We start from the raw sequence: 23,674 nt of genomic DNA on the forward strand, positions 1-23,674 counted from the left end.
TAATGGAAAGAAATGAACATTTTAAAAGGATTTTTTAAAAATCCTTCTGTTTGCCTTAGAAACAATAAAAACCAGTCAATAATTGTAAGTGGGGAGTCGGGTGCTGGAAAGACAGTGTCTGCTCGCTATGCCATGAGGTACTTTGCCACCGTCAGCAAGTCCAGCAGTAACACTCACGTGGAAGACAAGGTCCTCGCATCAAACCCCATAACCGAGGTGGGTACCCTGTGGGCATGGGGAGCGGGGGCAGAGGCGTGTATATGGAGAGGTGGGCTGGTTCATGTATACAGGTGTACCTTGTTTTACCGTGCTTTGCTTGATTGTGCTTTACAGATATTTCTTTTTGTTTTTTTAAAAAAACTAACTGAAGATTTATGGCAACTCTGTGTCAAGCAAGCCTACGAGCTCATTTTTCCAACAGCCTTTGCTTATTTTTTGTCTCTGTGTCCTGTTTTGATAACTCTCACGGTGTTTCAAACCCTCCACTAGCAAAAAGATTACAGCTTGTTAAAGGGTCAGATGATGGTTAGCATTTTTTTTTAGCAAAAAAAAATTTTTAATGTGTGTGCATTGTTTTTTAGATACAATGCTATTTCACAGTTAATACACTATATAGTATAGTGCAAACATAACTTTTATCTGCACTGGGTAACCAGAAAATTCATGTGACTTTTATTGTGACATATGCTTTATTCCAGTGGTCTGGAACCAAAACCATAGTATCTTCAAGGTATGCCTGTATGTGGTCCTTTAAAGACCAAAGAAGTAAGAGCAGGAAAGAGCCAGGAAGTCTGTTCCCTAGTGGGATTTGTAGGAGACTGGAGCACGGATTGCTGGTTCCAAAGCTTCTCTGCTCTACCTGCTGGGCTAGAAGTTCTACCATCAGGATTTTAGGAGTCCCCTGTTTACATTTATATCCCAGGGGAAAATTCCTCAACCGCAGACACAACTGGCACACTGAGACCAGCAGTGTTCTCTAGCCAACCAATACCAGCTTTCATAAGCTGATTTTTAAATATTCAGGACTTTTTTTGCAAGTTGTTGTTAAAGCCTTGGTAGTTTGAAATCAGTCATGGTGGAAGTATTTATACCTTTCAAATTGGCAAATGTCACATATCCAGGCTCTTCCTCCTCCCTTCCCCAAGACTGACTCATTAGCACACCACTGACTTGGGCAAACATATGGGCAAGGCCACCCATGATGGCACCAAGGAGTTAAGGAAACAGCCCTCAAGGAAGAAAGAGCATCTGACAGCTCAGGGGAGAGGGAAATGAATCGATTTGGATTTATTTGGAAGCGTAGCAAATAGTTAAGACTGTTGGATTCTTAGACCTTTTCTTTCTGCTCTCTCGAATCAAAATCCTCAATGAATATTTATCAGACCACCTATTTTGTTCAAGTCACTATGCCTGATAATACAGGAAGTAAGGAAAAGATTAAGGTCCAATCCCCAAGTTTAAAGACTCCTCTAACATATTTTAAACTTAAATAGAAAGATAAATCACAACCCAAGATAGCTATAAAAAGGTGTCAAGAAACACTGCGCTGTTAAATGCCCGCAGGATAATATTGTGTGGCTGTTTCTTTAGGGTTGGTCTCACCTGCAGTTATAAGCTCCGTGAAGGCGGGACCGTGTTCCCTTGGTCCATCTTCACCTACCGAGCATGTGGCCCACGGCAGGTGCTGAGCAAACATATGTTGTCTGAAAGTGTAATGACCTGGACAGGAGCGCAGTAGTTGTGCATAGGAAAGGCACTTTGATATGGAGGGTGCTCAGGAAGGGAGAGGGCAAGAGGAGAGACAGAAGTCAAGAGCAGAAGTAAAAAGCAAAAGTCATCCTCAGCATGGGAGGGATGGGAGAGGGCTGTTTTTTGGTTGAGTAGAAAGTTTGAGTAGGGAAGTGATAAGGACAAAAATAAAGGTTGAATGAAGGAAGTGGACTTTAAGCATCTCTAATATTTTAGGCATAGATGAGTTGAGGCACTTTATATTGATACTATCTCATTTAATCCTCCCAACTCTGTAAGATGCATGCTTATATTACAGATAGAGAAATTGAGGCTTAGAAAGATGCTTGCTAGCATCACCCAGATAGTAAAAATGAACCTGGGGCCATAAAACATCAGAACCCATGCTTTCCCTCATCCTGCTCAGTGTCTACCAGTAAGATTGAGGAGAGCCTTGAAGTAAGATTGAGGAGAGCTAAGGATATGTTTCATTCTCTGCAAGCCCCTGCCTTCCAGCCTCCCTCTCTAATCAGATCTTCCCCTAGCATACAGGATTGGATTTTACTATAACTGCTCCAAGAATATGGATGCAAAGGTTTTTTAATGTTGTTGCTATGTTTTGTAGGCTGTTGGAAATGCCAAGACCACCCGCAATGACAACAGCAGTCGGTTTGGGAAATACACGGAAATTAGTTTTGATGAGAGAAATCAAATTATAGGAGCGAACATGAGAACTTACCTGCTAGAGAAATCCAGAGTTGTCTTTCAAGTAAGGATAAAAATATTAGTTAAATTTCCTTTTTCCCGACTTTTATAGTATGGCTCACATTTATGTATTCATTACACAACCTATGTTGTTTGGTGACTTGAGGTAGAATTTTCCTATCTTTCATTTGCAATGTGGGTTATTTTTTTCTGTTTCTTAAAAATGAAAATTGATGATAGGTACAGTATCAATAGAATTTCACAATCAAGGGAAAAGTTTATGACTTTCAATTTTAGGCACTTTAAAAATTCTTAGCATTTAAAGATCGTTTGTCTTTCTAGAACACAAAAACTATTTAAAATAAACGAAGTTGTTTTTTTTGTATTAGGAAGAGAATGGGATCAGAGCTAGTGAGGTGGGGTTTAAGAGAAAGATTCTTCTGTCCATAAAATGGAGAAAATTATCTTCATTTTGACGCAGAAGGAGAGAAAGTAAGCCTTGTATTGCAAGGAGTTTCTTTAAAATTTCAACTAGTACAAATTACATTATTCCCATTTCGTAGCATGTTTTCATTTAATATCATTTTCTCTGAGGGTGGTTATTTGGAAGGCGATCTTGGACCACCAGGTTGGGTCACAGCAAAAACACAGGTAGATGTCCATATCTGTGAGATCAGATTAGCCATCTAAGACCCTCTTATGGAAAACCTCACATTTTCATTTGATAAGGTCTGGTGTGATTTCAGGATTCCTCTTTATTTTACAGTCAGAAAATGAACGAAATTACCACATTTTCTATCAGCTTTGTGCATCCGCAGAGCAGTCGGAATTTAAACATCTTAAATTAGGTACGTAATGCATGGTGTGTAGAAGAGTCTCTTTTTTTGTGTAAGAATTTAAATTCTAGGTTAATCTCTTCTTCTTATAATAACATCACTTTAAAAAAGTATTCTGTCCAAAAACATAAGATCCTTCAGTTCCAGGAGTGGAATTGATGCATTTAACTAAGCAGGTAGATTAGTTAGGGGCAGGTTGGTCCAGGAATCAGGTACCCTTCAACCCCAGGGTTCTTTTCAAAGCTCCAGAGCAATGGAGATCATCCATCTAGAATCACCTGAAGAAGGCTTCTGACTGCTAGGACTTACTGATTTAAGTCCTTAAATTTTATTTTTATCTGAATTTCCTTGGATGGTCATTTTTCTAAGGTATGACATATTTCCCTTTCTCCTGAGACAGAGTATCTATATATATCATAATTTGAACATCCTTGAAGATTCAAAATCATTATTAATTGTAATCATAGTTAACGAGCCACTTTTCCTTCAGTGCAAACAGCCCAGCTCCTGTGGTACCTTAGCTCTCCTGTCTTGGTCACCCGGGCTGAGTTGGTAGATAGAATTGTCTAGTGTATTGGAGTTGAATATACACTCTCTGCTGCTAAGTCACTTCAGTCGTGTCTGACTCTGCGCAACCCCATAGACGGCAGCTCACCAGGCTCCCCCGTCCCTGGGATTCTCCAGGCAAGAACACTGGAGTGGGTTGCTATTTCCTTCTCCAATGCATGAAAGTGAAAAGTGAAAGTGAAGTCGCTCAGCCGTGTCTGACTCTTAGCGACCCCATGGACTGCAGCCCACCAGGCTCCTCCATCCATGGGATTTTCCAGGCAAGAGTACTGGAGTAGGGTGCCATCGCCTTCTCCGACACATACTCTAATCCTGAAGAATTTGTTTGCACTTGTAGAATCTGTTTCTTCAGATGTTATATAATGATAGTATCCATGCCTTATCTGCCAAACAGAATGCAGATAGTGAATGTGGAAGGGCTTTCTGAAGCATCACTTACTATTCAAATTTAGGTGCACATCTGGGCTGCCGTCTATGGGGTCACACGGAGTCGGACACGACTGAAGCGACTTAGCAGCCGCTGGTTATTATCTTGACCATGGTGATGTTTTTGTAACAGTATATGTATGTCAAAACTCATCAAGTTTTCTACAGTTCATCATACATTCAATGAACCTCAGTAAAGCTATATGAAATTGTTAGCTGTGGGAACAAAAACCATGTGCTCTGGAGTCACGCCTGCATTTTACTTCTCGCTCTGCCACAGTCACTTACTGTGAGCGGGCCATTTCACTTTTCTGAGCCTCAACTTCCGAGTCAGCAACGTAGAATTCTAAGGAGTCAGTGGAAAAACATTTGTGAAGTGCTTAATATAGCACATTAAGTGTGAACTGCTCTTCTTGCTTCTGATAAACATGTATGTTCACCTTCTTGTGTCACAAACATCATGATCTTTTGATTTCAGGGAGTGCAGAAGAATTTAATTATACGCGAATGGGGGGCAGCACGGTCCTTGAGGGTGTGAATGACAGAGCCGACATGATAGAGACTCAGAAGACCTTCACACTGCTGGGTGAGCGAAAACATCCTGTCCCAGGAGTGGCCGTCTTCTCTAAGAACACGGGGATGCCCAGCATGCGTGTGTTCTGAAGACATCGAATCAATTCTAAGTTTAGGATGTTGTTGTTGTGTTAGTTGCTCAGTCATGCCCAACTCTTTGTGACCCCATGGACTGTAAGCCACCAGGCTCCTCTGTCCATGGGATTCTCCAGGCAACTGGAATGGGTTGCCATTCCTTTCTCCAGGGGATCTTCCCAACCCAGGAATCAAACTCAGGTCGCCTGCTTTGCAGGTTGAATCTTTTACCATCTGAGCCACCAGGGAAGCCCAATTTTAGGATGAGTCAATCAAAAAACATATTTAGAGGCCAAATGATCTAGATTGTGCGTTTCCCTTGACAGATCTAGAAATCAACTCCTTTGCACTCAGGCTCACTGGCTTGCTGTGAGAAGCATGAGCCATAAACCCTGTGGATGCTCATTAGCTCTTCCAGGCTGACTACAGAGAAGACAGGTGAAAGGAAAGGTCTGAATCAGTTTAGAGGTGTGATGTTGAGCCTACTTGGCCTTGACAGGTATCCTGATGATCATGGTAAAATAAGGGACACCTATATGGAGTTCAGTATGCACCAAGCACCATTCTAAATACTTTGTTGCCTGTATTAATTCATTTAAACCTTATAACCACCTTATGAGGTAGCTGCTTTTTTTTTTTTTTTTGCATTTACAATAGGAAAACTGAGGCATGGAGACAGTAAGTGATTTACCCAACGTTGGGGTGGCTAGTAAAGAGCAGAACTGGAATTTATACCCAGGGTCTTTAGACATCTCATTTGTATACAGAAAACCTGATCTTTAATTGCTAGGATGCTGACCCAGGTGAAGTAGGTACTCTTCAGTTTTTTCCCACCTTGCCTTTCCCAAATGGAGCTCAAGTTTGAAAAGACTACAAGTGATATTTATAAAAATAGTCATTCACTTTCCCATTTTGTGTTAGTCTAGACATACATACAAAACTGCCAAAGCTTCTGATCAATGTGAGACTATAGACCATTTTTACATCTTACAGAAAATGTTTATCTCTTATTAGCCCTAGCTGTTTTCATTGTTGTGGCCTAGCTGATGATATTTGAATGCAAAAGGCAAAGAACTTGAGGTTAAATATATCAGAGTAATAGGTGAGATGAGCACAGTTGTGTAATCAAGAATGAACACAAGATGGTTTCCTAAGCACAATTTCCATCCAGTTCTGCTCCTTCAAAACTGCTTTAGGATTCCCCTGGCGGTCCAGTGATTAAGACTGCCTGCCAATGCAGAGAATGAGGGTTCAATCCCTGGTTGGGGAGTTAAGATCCCACTTTCCTCGCAGCCAAAAAAACAAAATATAAAATGGAAGCAGTATTGCAACAAGTTCAATAAAGACTTGGTCCTTACCCTTTGGGTCCTTACCCAAGTTAAATAAAATGGTCCACATGAAAAAAAAACCTTAAAAGTGACTGCTTTAAGAAGGGCAATTTAGACAGTGTCTAATAATGTGATAAGCAGTTCTGGTGCTTATTAACATTTTCTTAAAATAATAATCATGATTTCAATCTCTGTGTAACGTGCTCCATTGAGAGGCAGCATGAGGAGGGGACAGGCAGCCTAGCTCTAGCAGGGCTCCCAGGGGACCTGTCCTTCCTTCCCACCTCTAATGGCACCTCACAGTGAAATGATGCAACAAGAGGAGGCTTTGCAATCAAATAAGCAAGAATTAAAAGCCAAGCTGGCAGGACTCTGGAGGTTACCCTCTCTAAGACTCAGCCTCTTGATCTGTAGAATGGCTGTATTCCTTACCCACAGGACACTCAAGACAACTGGTAGGGAAATGCACGCAGCACCAGGCTGAGCACACAGCAGATACTTGCTAAATGTTCCTGCCTGCTTTCTGTCTCTATGAACTATACCCTGTCGTCAAAGTCCTAACCATCCTTTGAACAAAACCATCCCCTCCTCCAGGAAACCCTCCCTAATTACTGGAAGTAGCAGCAGCAATTTTCTTCCAGTTTATCACATACATTAGATCATTTTACAAATGTCCACGCCAGCAAGGCCAGGACTAGCATGGGACAAGAGAGGCAACTGGGGTGCAGAGTTTAAGGAGTGCTTGCTCTCACCATGGCATAAGTGCAGAGCTGGCGCTGGGCACCTTGCTTGTGTTACCATGACCCCAGCCCTGCACACCGGGCCAAGATGTTTTAGGCAAAGCCCCCAAATTTTGTGGGGAATAAGGATAGCAGTCCGCTGCCTCCGATGGCTGATAAAGGTGATGGCTGCCCACTGTGCTGTGCGAGGGGGGGCTGGGAAGAAAGAGGCAGAGCTGTCCTGCTTCAGTCCTTCCCGGGATTTGTCTCAGAGAGTGACTGGGTGTGGCTGGCAGGGCAACCGTAGAATCTGTACCTGCTTACTTCCCACCAAGTCTTATTATTTAAAAACACTAGCTTGGTGACCTCCTCTCCTCTGATGGCCTGCGCTTGCCCATTAGACCTCAAAGTTTAGCCCTTAACTATCTATTGTCATGAATTTGCTCAGGCTTTTCCCCATGCCTCATAGAATAGGTCTGTGGCCTCGCACGTGTGTGTGTGCTAAATCGCTTCACTCATGTCCGACTCTGCGACATGGACTGCAGGTAGACCTCCAGGCTTTTCTGTCCTTGGGATTCTCCAAGCAAGAATTCTGGAGTGGGTTGCCGTTTCCTCCTCCAAGGTATCTTCCCCACCCAGAGATCGAACCCACGTCTCTTGCGTATCCTACATTGGCAGGCAGGTTCTTTACCACTAGCACCACCTGGCACAGGTCAGTTATTATCTCTGGGCATCAGTTTCCCCATCTGTACACTGGGGCAGCAATGAAAATACTCAGTCATTTCAGTTATCTATTGCTGTACTCCAAATCTTGGTAGCTTAAAATGACTATTTTTGATAACATATGACATAATTTATCATAATGTTCCTCTATTACAAACATTCAGGTTATTACTGGATTATTGTCATTAAGATGAAACTTTAATGAACAATTAATTCCATTTAACAAATAACCATTAAAATTGCAAACAATCCAGCACTGTTTTAAATGATCTTAACTATGAGTGCTACTCTTTGAGAAAGTGACTTATGCCAGTGGCTCTCAATACTGGAATATCAGGTCACCTGAGACTTTTCTTTTAAACATATCTAACATCTAGATATCACCCCAGACCAACTAAATCTGAATGAGAATATCTGCAAATAATGATATATCTGAAAGAGAAAAAAATAATCATGCAGAAGCTTCTCATTCTAATCTATGAACTGTGTGAAAACTTCGAGATAGACATTTCCAATTAAAAATATCTAACTCTGGGCTTCTTTCCATCAGGAATTTATGAACTAACATTCAATTTCTAACCTAGTCAATGGTTCTAACAAAACTTCTCATTTTAAAAAGATCAGGGACTTTCCTGGCGATCCAGTGGTTAACACTTCACCTTCCAATGCAGGGAGTGCAATTTCAATCCCTAGTCAGGGAGCTGATATCCACCTGCCTCATGGCCAAAATAAAAAAACATAAAACAGAAGCAGTATTGTGACAAATTCAGTAAAGACTTTAAAATGGCCCACATTTTAAAAAATCTTTTAAAAAGTACCACTCCTTAAAAAAATCAAAAATTTTTTTGCTACAAAATTTTATTTTCCAAAGTTCACTTAAACTCAACAAAAGAAAATCGTTATAGAGAAATATACAGTTCTTAATGTTTCTCCACATGCATGCATTGGAGATGGCTGTGAGTCCTCTAAGAATAAGAACTTTATCAATAAGCCAGATATAAAATAATAAATATTGTATGATTCCTCTTATATGAGGTACCAATAATAGGCAAATTCATAGAGACAGAAAATAGAAGAGAGGTTACCAAGAGCTAAGGAGCGGGAGGAATAGGGAGTCATTCAATAATGACTACAGAATTTCTGTTTGGAATGATTTTCTTTAAAAGTATGGAAATGGATAGTTGCACCATATTGTGAATGCAGTTTAACTGCATTGAATTAGGCACTTTTAATTGGTAAAAAATATAAATAAGTAATATGACAATTTATCATTGTCTCTTGTGACTCTGGGCTGACTGGGCTCAGCTGGGCACTTCTCACGTGGGGACTCTTGTCTGGTGGTGGCAGGGGCTCGATCAGCTGAAGACTTCTTCTGTTACATGGGCTGGGGTGACTGGAACTACTGGGCGCAGGGCAGGCATTTCTCTCTCTCCGTGTGGCCTTCCTCACGCATGCTGGTCTCAGGGTAGATGGACTGCACACGAGCTGGCTTCTCCCAGAGCCAGTTCCAATAGGCTCAGGTAGACTCTGTGGGTCTTTTTATGAACCAGCTTCAGAAGCAGTGCAGCATCACTACTGCTTATGTGCTTATAATCAAAAGCAAGGCATAGGATCAGCTGAGTCATGACCCTCAGGGAGGGAACCACAGAGGGTATGAACAATTGGAGGGTGATGCATTGTGGGGGGGGTCATCATTGGTAGCCACCATAGTAGCTGTTAGGGATGATGTGGGAATTAAGAGAGAATGTCTTAAATGGTTTGTGAACTGTGGTATGCTCTGTCTGTAAGAGATCAGTATACGTTTAATGAAAGCGTGACCTCAGTGCATGAATCACTAAAAAAATGTCTTTGGTCAGAGGTTGGCAGATTACAGCCTTTTTTTATAAATAAAGTTTTATTGGAACACAGAGACACTTTTTAACTATGATCTATGGCTGTTTTCATGCTTGATGCTAGAATTGAGTTCTTGTGACAACCTCTACAGCCTGCAAAGCCTAGTAAGAAAACATTTGTTGAACCTTGTCCCAGGTGATAGAGTGAGCATAGTTGATGGGTTCCTTTGACTTTTATTGAAATTTGTGAAAGGACTTGTGGGTGGAGTCATGAGCCTAGCTTCAACCCCAGTGTATCTAAAACATGGACATCTCCTGAGGGCCCCTGACCAGGCAAAGAAGTTTCAGCAGTCTTTGGAGACCTGTTTCCTGCTGTGGAGTGGATTCACATATGGAACTCACTGTAACTTTGAGATTGCCATCATCCTGTGACCCCCACAGCCAATAATCTCATGCTTTGTGTCAATTTCATGGTCTGTGAACCTTCCTTGTCCAACTCAGTAAGCACTAGCCACAGATGATTGTCTATGTTAGTTAAAATGAGATAAATTTTAAAATTCAGTTCTCAGTTGCACTAGGTGTGTTTTGAGTGCTCATAACCATATGTAGCTAATAGCTGCCATGTAGTTCAACACAGATAAAGAACCTTTCATCCCCAAGGAAAGTTCTGTCCAACAGCACATCTCCAACAATGTGAATACCTCGTGTACACTACTTAGCCCATAGGTCGTGTCCTCTTGTTTGTGTCTCAGTGTTTTCTGTCTTAGATGTTGATTCCCTCATGAGCAGACTACCCAGTGTGAATCATACATAGGCTTATAACACATTTGGGCAGATACCTTTCTTAAAATGTCATTGCTAAATAGGTACTTGCTGATTGATTTGTCCATTGCTGTGATTTGTTATGGAGACAGTTTGGAGAGACAGGCAAGGTTAGCAGTGAGGTCATCCAGCTCAGTACCCAGATCCACTTCACAGCACACCCAGTAAACAGACCTCTGGAGTCTGCTCACACTTCTTTGCCTGGTGTGGGGTTGTCAGGAGAGCATCACATTTAGATACACTGGGGTGACCTAGGGCAGCTTTGTGATTCCATGGGTCTTTTCATACACTGCAGCGGTCACTGGCAGTAAATTGCTTAGCCATGACACATGCAGTGTGATTGTGACCTTGGCAAGTTCACTAGACTTTCTGTGCTTTAGTTTCCCCCTCTGTAAAATGGAAACAGTTCAGTTCAGTTTAGTTCAGTCACTCAGTTGTGTCAGACTCTTTGTGACTCCATGAACGGCAGCAGGCCAGGGTTCCCTGTCCATCACAAACTCCTGGAGCCTACTCAAACTCATGTCCATCATGTTGGTGATGCCATCCAACCATCTCATCCTCTGTCATGCCCTTTTCCTCCCACCTTCAATCTTTGCCAGCATCAGGGTCTTTTCCAATGAGTTGGTTTTTCGATCCAGGTAGCCAAGTATTGGAGTTTCAGCTTCAACATCAGTCTGCCAGTGAATATTCAGGACTGATTTCCTTTAGGATGGACTGGTTGGATCTCCTTGCAGTCCAGGGGACTCTCAAGAGTCTTCTCTATAAAAAAAAAAAAAAAGTCTTCTCCAACACCACAGTTCAAAAGCATCAATTCTTTGGCACTCAGCTTTCTTTATAGTCCAATTCTCACATCCATACATGACTACTGGAAAAACTATAGCTTTGACTAGACAGACCTTTGTTGGTAAAGTAATGTCTCTGCTTTTTAATATGCTATCTAGGTTGGTCATAACTGTTCTTCCAAAGAGCAAGCATGTTTTAATTTCATGGCTGCAGTCACCATTTGCAGTGATTTTGGAGCCTAAAAAAATACTAGTACTTTATATAGTTGTAAGGATTAGATGAGGTGACATGTGGAAAGTACTCAGGATAATGCTTGATGCAGAGTTTCATGCTCTTTCTCTTCTGGCTCTGTTTCTGACGTGCTAAAATGATTCTGGTACCCAATTCCAGTGTGTTGCTGGGACGGGGGTCTCCCATACCGCGCTATTCCCTGGACACCAGCCGAGTGTCCTATAGTTCAACTCAGTGCTGACGTTGTCTGCCTGGAGAAAGCATCCGATCTCACAGGTTGAGGGCTCAGCCCCGCCCCTGGCCATGTCAGGTGCCAGCCTCCTGTCCAGGTTGTTACTTGTGCTCCTGACTGAAGGGCTGTAAATCAGAGGTTCCCTTAACCACCTCCTTGAATTCAACCAATTTGCTAAAGCAGCTCACAGAACTCAGGGAAACATTTTACTTAGTATATCACCAGTTTATTATGAAAGAATATAAAGCTCAAGAAAAGCCCATTGGAACAGATACATAGGAGCAAGTATGTGGGAAGGAGCAAAAACTTCTGTGCTGAGTGTATCACTCTCCCCAGTCCCATGGGTTCACTCCAGGGCTCTCCAAACCTTGTCCTTTTGGGGTTAATGGAGACTTCAGTACAGGTACACTGATTAAATCATTGGCCATTGGCAGTCAGTCCAACTTGCAGTGCCTCTCTGCTCCCCGAAGGTTGAGGGGTGAGACTGAAAGTTCCCACTCTCATCGCAGGGTTGCTTCCCCTGGCAACCAGGCCCCATCCACACATGACCCAGGGGGCATTCCAAAATTGCCTCATTACCAAAAGACAGAAGTCTCTCTCACCACTTAGGAAGTTCCCAGGCTTTTAGAAGTTCTGTGCCAGAAACTAGATGAAGGCCAATTTATATATTTCTTAATACAAACCACAATATCTCAAGGAACTTAGCAGACCACAAGTTACCCCCTGAGGGAGCAGAATGGGGTGCATTTTGATCAAGAGCTTACTTCCTTTGTTCTTCTGCTGACTCTCATTTAATTTATCCTTTGATCTCTGCCTGACCATTAAGATCTCTGTCAGAAAGAAAACTCTGGAAACAGATCTTTCCTGGACCTCAGGTTCAAGGAACTTGACCACTGTGTTTCTTGTTGAAACCCACTTCAAGCCATCAGTGCTTTTGCAAGGATTTTATCTCACTGAAGAGAATTACTTAACTAAGGTCTTAAGTTCTTTCTTTGAGTCATTGCTTTGGAGTTGTTATTTCAGTTTTGTCAGTTCTGGAAGGCATGGGCTTAGTCATGGATTATGCAGAGAGTGGGAGTGCCAGAGCAGATTCTCCAAGTTTGCATTTTTAGTTGCTTTTCCTCATCACTTACCTGTCATTTATCATGGTGTTGCCCTGGAGGTTATTTCTTTTAGAATCTGCTGTCCTTCAGGTGGAAATGTTAGCTTGAAATGGGGTGACTGCAAATGTCTGGACTCTGCTTGAACTGGAGGCATCTATGTAATTTTGGTTTGAAATCATATCTGACTTTTTAAAATATTTGTTTATTTTTAATTGAAGGATAACGGCTTTAGAATATTGATTTGGTTTCTGCCATACATCATCAACATGGATCACACATAGTTGTACATATGCCCCTCTCTCCCACCTCCCACCCTTTCCCATACCTCTAGCATGTTACAGAGCCCCAGTTTGAACTCCCTGAGTCATATAGCAAATGAAATCATATGTGACTTTGATTTTGTGTGATCTTTGAAGGAGAGAAGACTCTCCAGGTTTTGAAATTCTTTTGGAACATGACCTAGCTGCTATTGAGATATTCCAGGTATCTTCAAGTCGGAAGCAGCAGTGACCACAATGGCTCTTTCTGGGCATTGAGGGCCTGCTGCTTTTTTGCTGGAGTAAGTGAGGGTCTCCTGTTGGCTGAAAAAAAATACACAACCTTAAAACTGAAAATTATGTTTTATTCAGTAGACAAAGCAGGGCTTGAGCCCAGGATGCAGCCTCTCAGACAGCTCTGAGGGACTGCTCTGAAGAGGTAAGGGAGGAGCCAGGATATATAGGAGTCTTACAGCAAAGACCAGGTAGTCAGAACATCAAAATATTACTGTTAGTTAAAGAAAACCAGGTATCTCAAATTAAGGAATTCAGCGCTTTTCTATCATATATATGGGAAGGTGCAACAGTCTGGGCTCAGTGAAATCATTCCTTTGATAGGCACCTTAGCTACCTAGGACCAGTATTCTGCTTTTCTCCATCCTGAGTCCCCTCAGGGTGCACCCCTGGGGGCAGTGATAGTGGCTGAGAGCTTGATGGCCACAGCATCCATTGTTTGCTGATACGGCAGGCAACTCTTTTCATTCACAAGTGATAATTCCACCTGTATTGGTCAAGGTCCCATGCAAGGAACATGGGGCACATTTAAATAAGATAAAAGGAGGAGAGTTTATTTACCAAGGGAGCAAATACAAATTGCAAATTGTGTGGGGCTGAGAGGGCTGCAAGAAGCAGTAGGGACCTGGAAATAACAACTCTTTCTGTTTGGGCACAGGGGTGTTAGTTGAGCCTGAAAGGAGGGTTGGGAAAAGTCAGCACCAGATCTGGAATAGATACCTCCTGCACAGCCAGCCTGAGGCAACTTCAAGGAAAGAGATGGGGAGATGTACCAATACCTTCTCCTCCTGTCCTCTGATCTCCTGACAGGGTACCAGTTGGCCAGACCCAACCAGAGGGCATGAAAACCCATCACCTTGGTCCAAACAGACCAGCCCCCTGGGTCAGAGAGCAGGGTGCAGAGCTGGAGGGGCAAATGGAGTCCTTCCAGCACCACCATAAAAAGCATTTGGGGAGCTTGTGAACAAAAAAGAAAAAAACATACCAGTAAAAAAAGCACAGCAGGGACTTCCTTGGCAGTTCAGTGGTTAAGAGTTTGCCTTCCAAAGCAGAAGCTTGAGTTTGGTTGGGTAGCTAAGATCCCACATATCTTGCAGCCAAAAAAAAAAAAAAAAACATAAAATAGAAGCAATATTGTAATAAAGTCAATAAAGACTTCTAAAAAAATGGTCCACATTAAAAAAAAAAGTTTAAAATTTTATTTATTTAAAAAAGTAAGCACAACATACAGAATAAATGACAGCCAATTCTCCCAGGAACCTGACATGAAATAGTTTCTCAGATATTAATTTCTGGGTTGAACTTCCTAGCAGCCACCACAGAGGGGAAGCCTGGTGGGCCGAACAGTTTACATTGCGTGTCTGCACACGTCACACTAGAGAGACAAACTAGTGAGCCAGATTCTCCCTGGGGTCCACTCCCTTGTACCCTGTCCCATCTCTTGGCACTGACGGTATTAGAGGGTCCTGAAAGAATTCACGTGCTTATCTTACTAGTGATTATGCAAGAGAAGAAATGGAATATTCCTAATTTGGGAAACATTTTGTTTTCAGGTTTCAAGGAAGATTTTCAGATGGACGTTTTTAAGGTTCTGGCGGCCATCCTACATCTGGGCAATGTACGGATTGCAGCAGTGGGCAACGAGAGATCAGTGATCAGCGTAAGATACGTGTTTGTTTCCCCCATCCTGTGCTGGGAGGATGATCAGCAGAAGCTCTCAGGGTTACCCTGCTTTTGTATTTCAGCACCAGGCACACTGGACCTACTAGGGAGACTAGTTTAACAGGAACAAGGAAGATTGGGGTTTCCATGCGTTACCTTCAAAGAGGAAAGCTTCTGCCCCTTGCAACAGCAGAGAAGGGGGAAACACAACCCCTGTGTGGTTTCCTTTTATTCAACAGATTTTTACTGAAAGCCTGCTATGTGCCAGACACTGTTGTAGGCTCTGGAGAAACATCAGTGAACTAAACAAAATCAGAAGGCCTTCATGAAGCTTTTGATCAAGGGGAGAAAATGGAGGTGAGGAGACACAGTAAAAGTTATAGGCGCTGGCAGCTGGCAATAACCATTAAAAATGAAAATAGGGGGCTTCCCTGGTGGCTCAGTGGTAAAGAATCCACTTGCCAATGCAGGAGACGCAGGTTCAATCCCTGGTCAGGGAGGATCCCACATGCTGCAGAACAACTAAGCCCATGGACCACAACTGTTGAGTCTGCTCTAGAGTCCAGGAACCACAACTGCTGAGCCTGAGTAGCACAGCTACTGACGCCCACACTCCCTAGAGCCTATGTTCCTCACCAAGAGAAGACACCTCACTGAGAAGCCTGCACACCGCGACTAGAGAGCAGCCCCTACTCACCACAGCTAGAGAAAAGCCTGCACAGCAACAAAGACTGAGCACAGCTCAAAATAAAAATAAATACAAATTATTTTTTTAAAAGAAGGAAAATAGGGACTTCTCTGGTAGTCCAGTGGTTAAGACTCCACACTTCCAATGCAGGGAGTGTGGGTTGACTCTCTGGTCAGGAAGCTAAGATCCCACATGCCACAGGACATGGCCGAAAATTTAAAAAAGGAAAGTATAGCAGAATAGGTGGGGACAGGCTATGCCTTTTGAATAGGGCATCCAGAGAAAGCCTTTCTAATTCAGTAAGCAAGTGAAATTGTGTCTATATCTGGAGGAGGAATATTCCAAGTAGAGGGAACAGCAGGTACAAAGGCCCTTGGGCAGGAAGTGTTATTGAAAAAATAGCCAAAAGGTTGGTAAATGCAAAGACAGTGAGAGAAAGGAGAAGTGGCGGGTGAGGTCAGAAACTGTGTATGGGGGAGGGGCACAGATCATGAAGAACCTCAAGGGCTCTGGAGGTGTCTTACCTCCTGACACGTGCCTGAATGAAACCCCAATGGTGCTGGCTTCCTCTCTGGAAATAGGCTTCCCTGTAAGTTTTGTGACCGATTTCATCGTTTCATGGACACAAGATAAGTTTCTGTATATGTGTGTTAGGCAACAAATGCTATGTTTTGGTGTGAGGTATGTGGTTATCCTCAGCAATATCCATGTAACGAGGACAGTCACATGTTAACAATGTTTCTGTGAAATGCAAAATCTCCTTGCTGTTAAAGCTTTGTACTAACAATGTGTGTCTTGGTCAATTCCAGTTGTCATAACAAAATATCACAGGCCGGGTGGCTTAACAACAGAAATCTATTTTCTCACAGTCCTAGAGTCTGGAAGTTCACAATCAAGGTACCAACACAGTTGAGTTCTCAAGATGCTGGCTTGCAGACAGCTGCCCTCTTGCTGTGTCCTCACAGGGCAGAGAAAAGCCAAGCTCTATTCTCTTTCCTCCTCTTATAAGAACACTAATCCCATCAAGGGACCCCATCCTCATCTAAACCTCATTACCTCCCTAAGGCCCCACTTCCAGGTTAAGACTTCAACACATGAATTTTTCATATGACTGAGACATTCAGTCTTACAACAATGCCTCCAGAACAACCGATGAGAACAATTGTTAATTTTGTACACCTGTTCATTTCTCAGCTCTGGTACCTACGGTTTAAGGGGAGAGAGCGCTGAGCAGATGTGGAGGATGTGTTTTTTGGCTCAGTGCATCAGTCCTGTTGCCCTGTAACTAGGAAGTAATTCTTCAGATTATCACACTAAGTGCCTTGCCCCATCCCCACCAGTATCCAGTCCTTGCAGAGTCAGTTCACAAAGGACTGGGAAGTTTGGAGGAGGTGATGACAGCCCTGGAAGATGTGCGGGGTAGTTCTCCCACTGGGTCCTGGCTCATTTACCTCAGAAATGGGCTTCTGCACTTTTTCTTCTGAAACTCACATAGACTGAAGATACGACTTTCAAATACCCTGGCTTTGAACTCTGTTCTGTGAAGTTTGTTGTGAAGGTAGCATTTTGGAGAAGGAATTAAAATTGATAGACTAAAAATCCTTTGTCTATCAATCTTAGAAGACAAATCCCACACACAAAAAATGTCAGATCTTTGTAGAAAATAATTTTCATTCATTTGCATCAAGAATGTGAAATATTGGGCAAATTCAATCTGAATGAAGCCATCTTACATTTTAAAACTTGCTGCCCCTTTGCATTTCCCCCTATAGCTGGGTGTTTTTGTCTCAGAAGGTTGGGTTCCTGCTTAGAAGGAAGGAAACCAATGGCTCAACCAAACCTCATAGTCCTGACATGCTTTATTTTATTGTGATATTGGTCAGAAGGGATGTGGGTGGGCAGTAGGGAGGTGGTAGGACTTTTTAGGTTGTTAGAGCCACTATAACCTGATGCTTTTTAAATGCAGTCATGTGATTTTCCCAATTGACTGAGATGCTGTCTACAGATGAGCCCATCTGGGAAGTTTTCCCTGCCCAAGAGGAATGGTGGTATGCAGTCACATGGGATTGCATCTCCTTGCCTAGTGACAGGAACCCCTAGTTCCTGCTGCCTAAAGCAGGAGCAGACCTTTCCTCGTCTGCTGGCCAGTGGGGCAGCTCTCATGCCCAGGCTTGGGAGAGAAACAAGATTCACTTTGTACATCCAGAAGTCCCCCACCACAGCCCTCACGTTGGCTGGAAAACCACTTCAGTTCAGGGAGCCCACCACGTTCTCCCTGACAACACGCTGAGGTCCCTCCTGGGCCAGACCCCACGCTGGGCAGACCCCAGCTACACAAAGAGTTACAGGGCAAGTGTTGGCTCTGACAGGTGGCCTGGGTGTGATACAAAAGGGCAGAGAGAGGCCTTAAGGCTGTGTCCACAAGCACGGGAGAGGGGGAGGATTGCTTCTGTGGCCTAAACATCACTACTGACATTCTTTGGCCAGAAGGAAAATCTGGGTAGGACACAGCCTGGGATCTCCTGGCATCACCACAGCGGTGCCCAGCCTAGGACCAGGTGCAGGCTCCATGCCCCCACGGGCCCTCCTGCTTCACTCCCAGCCCTGGCTCTGTGTTGTGAGGCCTGATCGTGCCTAGGTCGAGGGGCACAGCTGAGTGGGCCAGTGCCAGTTTAGATGGCCTGATGGGGCTGTGTCTTTTGTTTCTGAAGGAGGATGATGATCACCTGGAGGTGTTCTGTGAGCTCCTGGGCCTGGAGAGTGGCAGAGTCGCTCAGTGGCTGTGTAATCGCAAGATCGTCACAACCTCCGAGACAGTGGTGAAGCCCATGACCAGGCCCCAGGCTGTCAATGCCAGGGATGCACTGGCCAAAAAGATCTACGCTCACCTGTTTGACTACATTGTGGAGAGAATTAACCAAGCCTTGCAGTTTTCAGGCAAGCAGCACACTTTTATTGGTGTTTTGGACATTTATGGGTAAGATTCTCTTCGGTGAGCTTGTCTTTCCTCATTTAAATGTCAAATGCCTGTTATCTTTAGGTCGTTTTTAGTCTGGTTGTTCTTTTGTGTTTCACATGATCAGGAAGATGGTGTTCTCTGGTTTTGCGTCTATGGATGTTAAGTATAGTCTCCTGGGCTACAGTGTCTTTTGTGGAGGGTGCATTAAAAAAATTCTAAATCAGGAATGGCCAACATGAAGAGTGCATGCCAACTACCATGCTGAGTGGTTTCCATGCACTTTTTTATTCCTTAAACAACCTTATAATTGTCCCCATTTTACAGATAAAACAACCAAGGCTTAGGAAGACTCATTCACGGTTGCGCTGCTGGTGGGAGAACCCAGTACCACGTGAAGATTGCACCCACCTCTGTTTTCCTGCAGAGGCCACATGAAGTGTAGAACCCTGACATGCCTCTCCCACTTGACAGCCCCACAGGCCCTGCACCTTGCCCACGAGCACAGGGCCAGAGGCAGGCTCAGACCCGAGCCTTTTACCAACCAGGCCCCTCATGCCTACATCCTCTTCCATTCTTGGATCATAGGGGTCATGTGTTTGCCCCATTCTCCATGAATTCTGATATATTTGGTGGATCAAGCTACCACACTGGAGGGTTTTTTCTAGCTTCTTTTCTTTGCCCAGTCCTGCTTTTCTGGGTCAGACTCATCCTAAAGACACTTAAAGAATAGAGTAGCCAGAGAGAGTGAGGGAGGGAAGCCCGGCCAGCATGGTGGCCAGCTCTGAGAGGAGTTAGCACTTGGGCTTTTGTTTGTTAGAGGCTGGCCTCAAGCGCCTAACCCCTTCCCCTCCCAGGACCAACCCTGGTTTCTCAGAGCGGGAGGGCAGATTTTCCCAGGGAAGGCATCACGGAGTATTCCACCTGGATTGGCGAGTAGCCCCTCACACCCTGGAGAAAGCAACTCACCCTCCTCCCTTCCCATATGGAGGGGCGAGCTAGCTCTGCTGGCCAGCTGCTACCTGCTGCAGGGTGAGGCAGGCAGAATTTCTACCCAAATATAGAGAAATAGTTATTTTGTATGAAATAGACTCAGGGGTGTTACCTGTTTAACACGGTGGTGGTTTGGTGGTTTAGTCACTAAGTCTTGTCAGACTCTCACAACCCCATGGACTGTAGCCCGCCAGGCTCCTCTGTCCATGGGATTTTCCAGGCAAGAGTACTGGAATGGGTTGCCATCTGGGTTCTAAGTTAATACATGTGACTCCCAATTAATAGTATCTGTCAACAGTTATAAAACTCTTACATTGCTGGGGTAGTCTAGTAAATTATTTACCTTAAAAGTAAGGATTTGAGCAGCCAGTAATCATCTAAGTAGACTTTTACATGGAAATAGTCCTGCTTAATAACAGTCTCTCTCATTGTGATGGAAATAAGTGATTGTTATATTTTTCTCTGTTCTTTTCTGTGTTTTCAAAAATAAATAGCCCTTTATTTTTAAGAATATATTATCTCATTCAAGAACACATATTCATGTGCCAGGAACTGTGTCAGGTGTGATGGGTGAACAGAACAGACATCTGGCCCCTGCCCTGTTGGGACTTAAATTTTAGTGGAGGAAGAGGCCATCAGAGATTGGGGTGGCTCCTGGGAAAGGAATAAGTGGATGGATGTGCCACTGGTTAACCAGGCACCAGGAAGAGAGGGGGCAGCTGAGAATTAGGAGTCAGGAGAACAGCAGGCAGGCATCCACAAAGCTGATAGACCACGGTAATCAGGAATTTGAATTTTTGGCTAAGTGGGCTAACTTTAGACAGGAGGAACTGTAAATTTTTAAGAACTTGTTAGAGTATGTTTTAAATTTAAATTTTAAAATTAAACCCCTCTCTAAACATTTAAACGGTAACATGCTCACTTGTCACCCATGAATTCATTTCACCCTCCAAAAAAGTAAGCTCTCCCCTTTAAATAAGAGTGGTACTGTCTGGAGTGAATCCTTTCATGCCTTTCTCCAGTATGCTCATGGGTGGATTAGCCCTCATTCCTGCACACCTGGAGCTGCTGCGAGAGCTGAGCTCAGGGTGAGCTGGGAATAAGGTGGCCTGAAAGGGAAAGTTACCCTGCATGAAGACAATGAAAGCCCAAGCTGTGAGCCTTGAGATTTCAGCTCCGGACGTCATGGAGGCTTGTGGTTCCCTAGCCAGGCAGGTGTTTATGTTCTCTGGACGCCTAGCTGGAAGGGCTTGGGGCCAGGAGTCACACCCCAGGGAGTAAGCACTGCACCACACCCGTTGTGTGGCCTGGAGGGTGTCACTGAACCTCATTTTCTGTGTCTGTAAGATGGGGCCTCTCTCGCAGGGATATCACCAAGGTCAAATGGAAGAAATTGTGAATGCGTCTTTACAAACCATAAGGATTATTCCGATGTGAACAGGAAAAGGAATGTCACTGATGTTTGACATCCCGCCTCTACCCTAGGAAGTCCTGCCTTTGACCCCAGCTGTGGGCTTCAGGGCACAGTGAGGCCCTTCTGCCTCCCCTCCAGGCCCAGCTGTGGCCTGTCTGCAGTGTCCAGCCGGCCGAGCCTCTTGATCACACAGGGCACTAGTGGAATGGGGCTGTCAGGGCTCTGGGTTCTCCTCTTGCTCCATGGACAGTCTGGGACCTTAACCTCCCCAGAAATTCTGTACTGAGCCAAATGGGCTCAGCCACGTGAGACTCCCAGGGGACCCGTGGTTGAAGCTGGCAGGAACCTCTCAGGATTAGAGCGATTAAGAACTAAGGCTTTAGAGTCACCACGAGCTGGGGTCAGATTTCGCGTGTCTGGCACCACTCTGTGATGGTCACCATCTCTTCTGACCGTCATGTGTAACAGTGGGGTGAGGGCAACCCCTCACCTAGGGTGGTGTTAGGGTTAAGTGTGGTGATGGGCATCAGCACCAACACCTAAAGTGCTCGGATTCCTCCTGGCAGGAACGCTCCTCTGCCCAGGTGGTGGATCGGGTGCCCCAGTTCTGTTCAGCCTACATCGTGTTTTACTGCTGCTGCTGCTAAGTCACTTCAGTCGTGTCCGACTCTGTGCAACCCCATAGATGGCAGCCCACCAGGTTCCCCCATCCCTGGGATTCCCCAGGCAAGAACACTGGAGTGGGTTGCTGTTTCCTCCTCCAATGCATAAAAGTGAAAAGTGAAAGGGAAGTCACTCTGTCGTGTCCGACTCTTTGCGACCCCATGGACTGCAGCCTACCAGGCTCCTCCATCCATGGGATTTTCCAGGCAAGAGTACTGGAGTGGGGTGCCATCGCCTTCTCTGACATCGTGTTTTACAGAGTGGGGTAATTCACATAAAAGTCCAGGTTTCTGGATTCTTTGAGAGTCAGGTGACCAGACATCCTGATCTGATTAAGCCATGGCCACAGCTGGCTCGAGCTGAGCAGCAACCATCCTGTAGGGCAGACCTGGTTATCACGGGTCCCACACAGTTCCAGCCACTCTCCATGCTGTTATCTCCTGGCCTTCTCAGCTCCTGGGTCTGCAACTCCAGCGGCAGCCATTGAAAAGTCTGAAGACGGAGGTGGGGCCATGTCTTCCTTGGGCCTGAAGGGGTCTGCTGGGCTGTGACCTTGCTCTTTTCCTCTGAGGACTATGAAAGCGCCCCTCTGGGAGGCAAAACTGTGCTGCCTCTGCCTTCAGCAAGGAGTCGGGGCACAGGAGACAATGTTGCTGTTTTCACTGGGAGCAGAAGTGCTACAGTCAGGTGGACTCATAGCTAAGTCTGACACTGACTGTGTGACCCAGACACATTTTTGAACTTCTCAGTCTTGTTTCCTCATCTGTGAACTGAGGATAATAAGGCTGATGTCAGTGTTGTTGTACAGATTATGTGATATGCCATATTGTGCACATGCCTGCGTTAGTGCCTGCCTCAAGTAGGTGTGTTGTACACACCAGATTCCTTCCTGGGGCAGCCTGGAAAAACGAGACTTACAAGCTGACTGCTAGGATGGTTAAAACAAGAATTGAAGCATGTTTAAAACTCACAGAAAACATAAAAAACAGTTACACTATTAAAGTTGTGAAGAATACTAACCTATAAGCAAGTATGTATGTCCTTCAAGTTATGTCTTAACTAGTTTAAATTGTATTTCAGTTTTGAAACCTTTGATGTGAACAGCTTTGAACAGTTTTGCATAAATTATGCTAATGAAAAGCTGCAACAGCAGTTTAACCTGGTAGGTGACTTTTTTGCCTTCTTGAAACTTGCTCTCAGCTGTGTCTGTCTGTCTGTCTGTCTGAACAGGGAGCGAGTCCGAGTCTGGCTCTTGTCCTCCTCAAATCTCACCAGCATTAAAGAGTCACATGCTGGCTCACTGCACCATCTTGTGGCTGTTTCTTGAAACTGCACCTTCCCATCCGATGTCATTTTTGTGGAGGCACCTGCCAACGTTTGTTTCAGTTCATCACCTGCCATTCTTGGATACAGACCCATTCCAGCCAGACCAAGTCACTTAGTTTCCTGCAGGCTCCGGTCCTTGTGAGCCTCGGTATCTGCACATACTCTCTGCCACAACCCCCCTGCCCCTGTCCTTTCCCATCCCTTCCTCTTCACCTGGAGAACTCCTGCTTGTCTTTGAAATTCAGCTTCTCCCACACAACTCATGAGGCAAAGATAGTGTGACATCATAGAGAGCATGAGCTTTTGCTGAAACGGAAGTGGATTTGAGTCTCAGATTTACCACCTCCTTCCTCTGGGGCCTTGGGTTCTCTGAGCCTCAGTTTTCTCATTTTGAAAATGAGCCAGTTGTATTTTCCTAGTATTCTTGTGAGGAGAAGACTTAATATTGAATAATATTCAGTAAATGCTTCTTTTCTTTCTTATTCCTTGCTCCAGAGTTAATCCATGTATAAGCATTAAATTTCACCCCACATTTGTACTCTGTTATCATTCTCATGGATTCCCTGGAAGTTTAGCATTTAAAACTGAAACTAAGATTTATTCCAAGTGGATATGCTGCATAACTCACCTGAAGTCAAATAGTACATGTGGATCCTGCCCCTCTCCGGACTCCAGGGCCACCTTGCTTCCCAACACACACATTCACCGCAACCTTAGAATGATAAATATGCGAGACAC

General features: G+C 44.3%; 1 protein-coding gene across 1 annotated transcript in view; it reads left to right on the top strand.

Moving 5' to 3' along the window:
- MYO5C (myosin VC) overlaps window positions 1-23,674 on the top strand; it is a 118,577-nt gene that overhangs the window by 24,685 nt on the left and 70,218 nt on the right. The window contains exons 5-11 of the mRNA XM_019967848.2: window positions 60-216; window positions 2,354-2,497; window positions 3,200-3,281; window positions 4,741-4,848; window positions 14,788-14,894; window positions 18,296-18,561; window positions 22,691-22,772. Of these exons, the coding sequence (XP_019823407.2) occupies window positions 60-216; window positions 2,354-2,497; window positions 3,200-3,281; window positions 4,741-4,848; window positions 14,788-14,894; window positions 18,296-18,561; window positions 22,691-22,772 (946 nt within the window). The remainder of the gene's footprint in view (window positions 1-59; window positions 217-2,353; window positions 2,498-3,199; window positions 3,282-4,740; window positions 4,849-14,787; window positions 14,895-18,295; window positions 18,562-22,690; window positions 22,773-23,674) is intronic.

This window comes from Bos indicus, chromosome 10 (assembly GCF_029378745.1).
Source record: "Bos indicus isolate NIAB-ARS_2022 breed Sahiwal x Tharparkar chromosome 10, NIAB-ARS_B.indTharparkar_mat_pri_1.0, whole genome shotgun sequence".
In the NCBI taxonomy this organism is placed as follows: Eukaryota; Metazoa; Chordata; class Mammalia; order Artiodactyla; family Bovidae; genus Bos; species Bos indicus.